This window comes from Epinephelus moara, chromosome 24 (genome assembly GCF_006386435.1).
Source record: "Epinephelus moara isolate mb chromosome 24, YSFRI_EMoa_1.0, whole genome shotgun sequence".
Classification (NCBI taxonomy): domain Eukaryota; kingdom Metazoa; phylum Chordata; class Actinopteri; order Perciformes; family Serranidae; genus Epinephelus; species Epinephelus moara.
In genome coordinates, this window is record NC_065529.1 from 16,140,645 (window position 1) to 16,149,465 (window position 8,821).

General features: G+C 40.4%; 1 protein-coding gene across 1 annotated transcript; it reads right to left on the bottom strand.

Moving 5' to 3' along the window:
* Positions 1-6,850: 6,850 nt before the first annotated feature.
* rh50 (Rh50-like protein) lies at positions 6,851-8,317 on the bottom strand. Its single transcript, XM_050037270.1, has one exon. The coding sequence runs from the start codon at positions 8,315-8,317 to the stop codon at positions 6,851-6,853; it is 1,467 nt and encodes a 488-aa protein (XP_049893227.1).
* Positions 8,318-8,821: the final 504 nt, after the last annotated feature.

Sequence of the window (8,821 nt, forward strand, 5' to 3'; positions counted from 1 at the left end):
TTAGACATCACTGCCAGACTGAAAATCAAAATAACAAATGTCATCTTTGTCCAATTTCAGACGGAGCTCGAGGCAGATGGAAGATAATCCTATTTATGGAAATATAAGCTACATGCAGACGAGTAAGTACGTCGTACATGTGTGTCTCTCTCAGAGCTTTTATCTGTGTGTGTGTTCACAGTGTGATGTTGTTTTCCACAGGCATGACTTTGTTCACTGGAGCTGATCCTCAATACGCTTCATCTGTGAGGGATCAACACAGAGTCAACTCTGAATCACAGGTAGAGTCTTTATACATCTATTACAAAGACTGAGGGCTGACCAGTTGAAGGTTTGGTGCAGAGGGGCTCTGTGAGGAAAGGACAGGATTTTTTTGGATCATATTGGATAACTTTGCAAAACTGTTTTTTTTTTTATTTCTTCCTCCAGTCCAAAACTCAGGATTGCTATGCCAACCTGACCCTGAAGCCTCCTGGGCCGCAGTCTGGCCGCAGCTCTCCACAAATACAGTACTCAGATGTGGTTCATTTAGAGGAGCAGCTGGAGTCAGAGAAGGAAGATGAAGGCAACGCAGACGCCCTCTCCACCATGTCTGATCTATATGCCTCTGTGCAAAATCAGCGCACCAAAACCATCGATACTGCAGACAGCGGGGAGGGCTACGCCAACCATCTCTGAGATGAGATGGTCTTTGTGCAGCTTGATCTTCCACCATTGGATGGCACTGTTTGTTGTTTGTCATTATATCAGAAATGACAAGCCGTCTGTTAAGCTATGTCACCATGCACATGAACACAACTGTATTTACTGAAGAATGTTCGATACATGTTTTGGACCTGCCTTGTTTTGGTGTTGCAGATGTTTTTGTAAGAGCGATGTGTTTGATTCTTAATATCCTATACCTTTAATTTGTTGGTTCTATGCTTTAACAAACTGGGATTCATTAATTGTGTAACATTTACTGAAATGATGGATTAGTATAGATCTCCTCCTGATGTGTTTGAAGACATAAGATAAAAATACTCTGCTTTGAATTATTATCTGTTTCTGCTGTTTTTTTGGGGGGGTTTTTTACACCAAAAAGCTTAATTTCAAGTTTCAGGTTTCCTCATCACAGTTGGCTTTTTGTGATGTCACAAAATATGCTAATAGCCTACATGTTAGAAATATATTTGAGGTGAGCACGGAGAAACTTTCTCTCTTTAATGGATAAACGTGAAAAATCACATAAAGTAATTTTGCACATTGAAGCTCAAACATCCAACTGAAGTAACAATAAGCAAAATTCTGAGTGGAGGGGGACTTTAAAATACATCTCAGGTGCCCATGGGTCAATATCTGACCTCTAATTCTCTACTGGTGAAGTCAGTTGTGTTAAACTGTAGATACCAGCTTCCTTCCTGTTATCTTTCCTGCAGGTTCAAATAATGTCACTTCCTTTTGATAAGTTAATCTTTAAACCTGTCAAATAACTGATTACTGAGATTACTTTGTTTAAAGCAAGTCTTTTTTATTTATCTGTTTTTTTTTTCAGTTTCATTGGTGATTTCTGTAAAATCTCATAGTGACAAAACGCAGGTACCCTACGGTGATGTCTGTTTCCCTTCACCATACTCATTGCTTCATATAATGAAATAAAATCAAAAGATATTGTTATACAGTGGGCGTCTTGGAGGAAAGGTTGCTTTGGTCTGCACTTTGTATTTTCTATCATACAACCTTATTTATGACAGTGATAACACTTAAGTCAGCAATAATCAGTGTCGGAGATAATACGCTTTTATCATGATTAATGGTGGGCTGCAGGACAGTTGTAACATTGTCCTCTAACAGCATGTGGGAGTTCACATGGGAGGGGGATTACACTGTGTTATCTACTTCAGAGCATAAAAACTGACTGACAGATTATCCATGACTCTTTGATTATTGATGACATTGTGTAGCATCAAAAGGTCATAAAGCTAAAAAAAAATAAATCAAAAGACATTGCATCATGCATTAGCATGGCGCTAAGGATGGCAATGTCGATCGGTCTTTACGCCACTTTGGTTCGGACTGAAATGTTTCAGGATTAGATGGATTGCTGATTTTTCATCTAGTGTCACCAGCAGCTCAAAGTTTTCACAATTATCCTGTGAAAAATCTCAACATATGCTGGAAGAATCCACACAAAATTCACAAAAACATTCATGGCTCACTCACAAAACTTTTGCATGGATTGCCATATCAGTGATTAGATATTAGTCATGGTAAGTCATTAAAGAAGTCATGGTCACAGTGGTGTGATGTTCTCAGACTACGGTCAGTAATATTCTATGTGCCCTGTCCTAACCCTTGAAATCGTGATGTCTGAGCTTATTAAGTTCTCCAAATTATTCTTACTTATCAGTAAACGTGACACACAGTTCTTCATCAGAGGAATTTTCCATGAGGAGGATCAAATCAGCATTAAAGTATGTATCAGCACTCTGAGTTATAAACTTTATATAAAATGCAATTAGTAGAGATACTGAATTGTTTGACCATTGTCCATGATTACATAAGGCTTTCTGGAAACCTTATCAGTTAATAAAGGACACTATAATGATGGAGAAGATTCTCCAACCTTTGTAACTAATGGCATGCACGTTAATGCAGGCAATCACAGTCCTGACTGGACAAAACAACACCTGTTATCTAGTATCTGTCACTTTTTCTCTCAAGGACACAATAAACTTTCTCTGCACTTAAACACATCATTTATCTTAGTGAGGTACAAATCTAAAGAGCTAAAGTGGCCCAATAATCTACAGATAACAGAGCAGTAAATAGCATAAAAGCGCTTACAGTGTAAATCAATAAACTTTCTAATTGAGGAATCAAATAAAGAAGAAGTGAAGAAGACCTCGCTATGCCTTGATCTCTGGAAGTGTTGGCAGGAGATTTGGCATTAGGCAGGTGTTTATAGGTTGGCGAGTTAATGATATCTCAGATACTCAATGTTTTATAATCTTTGGAAGGACATATTTTAATATTAGGGCTTTGTAGCGATAGCTTTTGAATCAAACTGTGCCCTGGCTGCGGCTCAGGACATGCGGATCATCCACTAATCAGAAGATCAGCAGTTTTTAATCTGGCTTCTCTAGTTCGCATATCCTTGGAAAGATACTGAACCCCCAAATGCTTCAGATGGCTGTGTGAATGTCTAAAAATCGGTAGTGGGTGGCACCTTGTACAGTAGACTTGACCACCTGTGGGTGAATGGGTGAATGTGACTCGTGGTGTAAAAGGACATTCTGTCTGAAAACTAGAAAGGTGCTATACGAGTGCAGGTCCATTTATGATTGATCAGAAGACGCGTGATTTACAGTAAATCATACATTGGCCCCAGTCAGTAAGGTCTACACATGGGTATAAAACACTGGATGGCATGTGCACCTAATAATGATCTACTTGTAAAGGCAAGGTTTCGGGAGCAAGTTAAACAGTGAGTAACCTACTTCAGGTAAAATGCTGCTTCAGAAGGTTTTTTTACTCTGACCAAAATAAAGTTCTCTGATACCATACCATACCATACCATACCATACCAACTTTATTTATAAAGCACTTTAAAACCCAATGGACCAAAGTGCTGTACACAATTAAACATAAAGTGCACAATAGGCATAAGACATAAAATATACATAAAACAAAGCAAAATAAAAACAATAAAGATAAAAACATAAAGTGCAATAAAATAACACAATATAAAACCAATAAAACATTTTAAGGCACAGCACATAAGTAAAATTAGTCAATAAAATGAGTAATAGCAAATTAAAAGACATCAATTTATGCGGGATCAAAGGCCATGGAGAACAGGTGGGTTTTAAGGCGCTTTTTAAAAACATGCAGTGATGGAACTTGTCTGATGTTGAGAGGCAGGTCATTCCATAGTTTTGGTGCTACAACTGAGAAAGCGCGGTCCCCTCTGAGCCTGCTTGTCGTTTTGGGAACTTTCAGGAGCAGCTGGTCAGCTGACCTGAGAGGGCGTGTAGGAGTGTATGGCTCTAGCAGCTCAGAGAGGTATAGGCCATTAAGAGACTTAAAAACAAATAAAATAATTTTAAAATGGATCCTAAAACGTATGGGCAGCCAGTGTAACACGGTTAAAATAGGGGAAATGTGCTCACGTTTGTTTGTGCCACTTAAAAGGCGTGCGGCGGCATTTTGCACCATCTGGAGGTGGGTGACGGCGGATGCGCTAACCCCTATATATAAAGCGTTGCAATAGTCTAGCCAACTAGTTACAAAGGCGTGGATTATCATTTCTAAGTGTTGCCTTGAGAGAAGAGGTTTTATTTTTGCTAGCAGCCTCAGTTGAAAGAAACTCGACTTCACAACTACCCTAATCTGACTGTTGAGATTAAGCCCAGGATCCATTATTACCCCAAGGTTTTTGATAGTTGGTTTAGTATATTGAGCCAATGAACCCAAATCAACGGGTGGGGTCCTAACAGTACCATTAAAGACCATCACCTCTGTTTTGCTTTCATTAAAGTTTAAAAAGTTTAGTACCATCCAGGCCTTTAAGTCATTAAGACACTTAAAAAGTGGTCCCAAGGAAGGTGCATTTTTCTTTTTAAGGGGCAAGTAAATCTGGCAGTCATCTGCATAGCAGTGGAAAGATATACCGTGTTTGCGTAAAATGGACCCCAGTGGGAGCAAATATAGAGAGAACAGAAGAGGGCCTAAGACCGAACCTTGTGGTACCCCACATGGGAGGGATGCACAAGAGGATGTGAAGTCACCAATGTTGACACTGAAGGTTCGGTCTGCTAAGTAGGATCGAAACCACTCCAGTGCTGAACCCCTAATACCCACCCAGTGTTCTAGACGAGATATTAAAATTTTGTGGTCCACTGTATCAAACGCAGCCGTTAAATCTAAAAGCACAAGAATGACATTGTCACCAGAGTCAGTAGCTAAAAATATGTCTTTAAAAACTCTCAGTAGGGCTGATTCTGTGCTGTGGAGATTTTTAAAACCAGATTGGAAGGTTTCAAGAATATTGTGCTTTTCCAGAAATGACATTAATTGACTATAAACTATTTTCTCAAGGATTTTTGAAAGAAATGGCAGTTTAGAGATAGGCCTGAAGTTCGCAGGCATTGTGGGGTCCAGGGCTGGTTTCTTAATCAGAGGCTGGACCACTGCATGTTTAAACATTCTTGGGAAGACTGCAGAGTGCAGACTGCTGTTTATAACCGCAAGGACAGACGGACCTACAGAGGGAAAGACCTCTTTAAAGAGTTGAGGAGGGACCACGTCACTTGGGGACCCAGAAAGTTTCAGGTGGCCAACAATCTCTTGTAGGAGGGACATAGTAACAGGCTCAAACTCATCAAAAATAGCAGAGCAGGGGACCAAGATGGAGGGGTCATAGGCAGGAAATGTGATTGAAGCTCTGGATGAGGAAACTTTTTCAATGAAAAAATTTAAAAAGGTTTCACAAATAGCAGGAGATGGTTCAATGCCCGCAGTCTGCGGGGGATTAAGGACCGAGTCAATGATCTTAAATAATACTTGGGGCTTGTTATAATTTGAAAGAATAATATTTGAGAGGTGATTTCTTTTTGCATCTCTCACTGTTTTCTGGATACAACAGTGAACATTTTTGTAGTTATATGTATTAAACATGGTGCAAAATATTGTCAGTCAGCAGCTTCAGTACAAAAGAATCTGTATCAGACTTCTATCTTAAAACAATACAGGTGGAACTGTAAAATTTGGAACTTGTAATGTGTTCTGTTGGCAGGGGGTGACTTAACCTTGTTTGAACCACTTTAGTTTAGTGTGATGATACCAGCATTACTATGTAGGGGTGGAAATGTATGAAAAAATGCTTATGTAATGACAGAGAGTAGTACACTGAGACACACTGTTGAAACTGCACTTAATATTCTCAAGACATCTCAGGTTGTTTATCATCTGTTTAGTACATGGATTGTAAATGGATGTTTTCAGCGTGTATACTTGTACTAAGAGAAAGGGAAAACTTTGGAAGTCTTTTTATTCATGGTTTTAGTGGTCCGACCCACTTGAGAACAACTTGGGCTGTACTGTATGTGGCCCATGAACTATGATCAGTTTGATACCCCTGGTCTACGACCAGATAAAAATAGCACCCTGTCAACTTTGGTGTCATATATATTTTATATATATATATATATATACTTTATTAATTCAATTCAATTTTTTCACTCGTTTTGTCATTAACACACAGGTCCGAAAGACACACACATGCACAAACAGGACCTATACATGCACAAAGTGGAGAGATATGTATGGGTGATTGCATGTATTGTGGGAGAAAGAAACCGAGTCCAGTTACAGTCAAAGATGTGACACTGGAATGTTTTTTGCAGTGAGATCAATTCATGTATTCAAATGTATACATTCTTACACATGAGATAATTAATCATAAATGTAAGATAAAATAGAAGAACTGAAAGGAAGCCAATGATATTTAAATGCCACCCAGTAACATACAACACATTATAAATAATAATAAAAAGACACATTATTTAGGATATTTTAAAAATAATTTATTTCAAAGTGAATTCATAAAACATAAAACACAATACAAATTACATTAATTCTCACATTTTAAACTTTTATTTGCCCTTTGCCATTTTAGATACAAAACTCTAATTTCAGCTAAAACAGTAAGCAGCTTTTCGGTTAATGCCAATGTTTCAGCTCAAATCCCAAATATATTTCATCTCTCCAACACGAAATAACAGTCAATCTGTAAAACTCACAAACAAGTGTGAAAAACATCTACATTTTAAAATAGTTGCAATGACAATAATTTTAAAAATGTAATGACTCAAAATGACTGCCTCTGTATGTCGACTTTGGTTTCCATTGAGCTCATTTGTTCCTTTTCATCAAGGCTTATGGCAGTCTTGAGCACTTCAACACTATCAAAGTCAGAGGGCATGTCAAAGAAAAGCTCATCATCAAAGCAGTCCTTGTCAGACGGGGATGCCATGAAGGGCAGCTTCATGACAGACCCAGTGAGCATCCCTCCAACTGCAGATGCTACGATGGTGGCAAAGATAGCTGCCACCTGGAAGAGAGCTTGCTCCTGCCCAGTACGACCCAAGCCTGGCTTCAGCCCGGGAATCAGCTGCTGCAGTTCCAGGAGCTTTGGATCTCCCTCAGGTGGAGCACGGTGGGAAAAGATCTGGTACATGCTGGGCCCGTAGGTTTCCTCAGTGGCTAGGAGGATGGCACAGATCCCTACGGTGGATGATATGAGTCCAGTGAGCCCGTGGAGGTTGTGAATACCGCACTGGTCTTGGATCCTCATGTACTGGGCCAAAAAGGGGGTCAGGTACTTGTATCCCAAGAAACAGGCAGTGCAGCCCATGATGCCCAGGACGTATGCAGCTACAGGGGAAATCATCATGTCCACAGAAGCCCCAACAGTCACACCACCTGCCAGAGTCACATTCTGAATATCAGCCATTGTGATCTTGCCTCTCTTGTTGAACAGTGCAGAGAGCGCGAAGGCGGTGATAGTGGATGAACTTAGACCTATAAAAGTGTGGAGTATTGCTCTGTGCTGATCGTCACCCTTAAGGGTCAGGGCAGAGTTAAATGAAGGCCAGAACACCCAGAGGAACAAGGTTCCCATTACAGAGAGGATGTCAGAAACATAACTAGTGGTCTCTTTAGAATGTCCCTCATTCAGGCCTGGGCGGTACAGCACAAAAGTCACCCCAAGACCAAAGTAGCAGGCGAACAGGTGAATAAGAATACTGCCGCCTGCATCGTTGATCCTAATGTATTTCAATACAGCCCACTCTGTCACAGCAAAGATAGGGACCTCCAGCAAAGCCATGACCAAAAGCTGAATAGGACTGGTCTTTCCAAGCACGGCCCCAAACGAGATGAGCACCACAGCACAGGCAAACTCTGCATTCACCAGGTTGATCACTCCCAGGTGAATTTTACCATCATAGTAAAACTGGAAGAAGCCTTGCATCAGGATCGCCCACTGGATCGAAAATGTAGCCGTAAGAAAGTTGAAGACCATCCCACCGAAGCCGTAGAATCGGAAGAAGGCCAGCAGGCAGCCGAAACCTAAGAAGATCATCACCTGCACGTCAGCAAAGTAGGGATAGTCTCGATACATGGAGTTCTCCATCGGGTTGGTGGCATTGTTTTGCATTTTAGCGTCGGTATCGTCGTCATAAGTGACAAAAAGAGCATAAAGCACTATCATGACAACCTCCATCACCAGCACGAAGCCGGGCAGGCGTAACTTCAAACTTGTAGACACATTCATGATGATGCACAGCTCACAGTGACTCCCCCAGCTGCAGCAACGCCACTTTTATACCTCTGTTTTATCAGATAAGAGCAACTAATGGCATTGGAGCATAACCCCACTGATGACATGGCTTTTAACACTGCAGCACCCTGAGTGCAGACTGTACTTTAATCCCTCAGACTTCTCAAAATTACCTTCTCTCTTCCCCTCCTGTTACACATCACAGTCCTAGTTAAAGTTAAAGTGGAAATAGACAAGTCTCCTACTTTAACTTGTCATCATGAGGTAAATGTTGTAATGGCTATAAAAAAATGAAACCATCTGTATTTAGATTGGTTCCTTATAAGCCTCGTTTTCACTATGCAATTCTGTCTGTCACCAGGTACGATCTCTCAGGAAAATGAAGGCTTGATTCATGGCACAAAGTACTGTGTCAACCTCTGCACAACCAAAACAGTAAGAGGATAGCGCATTTGCTTTCCCAAGTAGCTATCAGTAGCTATCCCCAGTGACTGAAGA

Bases quoted from the DNA above. Each gene is read 5' to 3' on its own strand.
- rh50 (XM_050037270.1), bottom strand. From the start codon at position 8,317: ATGAATGTGTCTACAAGTTTGAAGTTACGCCTGCCCGGCTTCGTGCTG.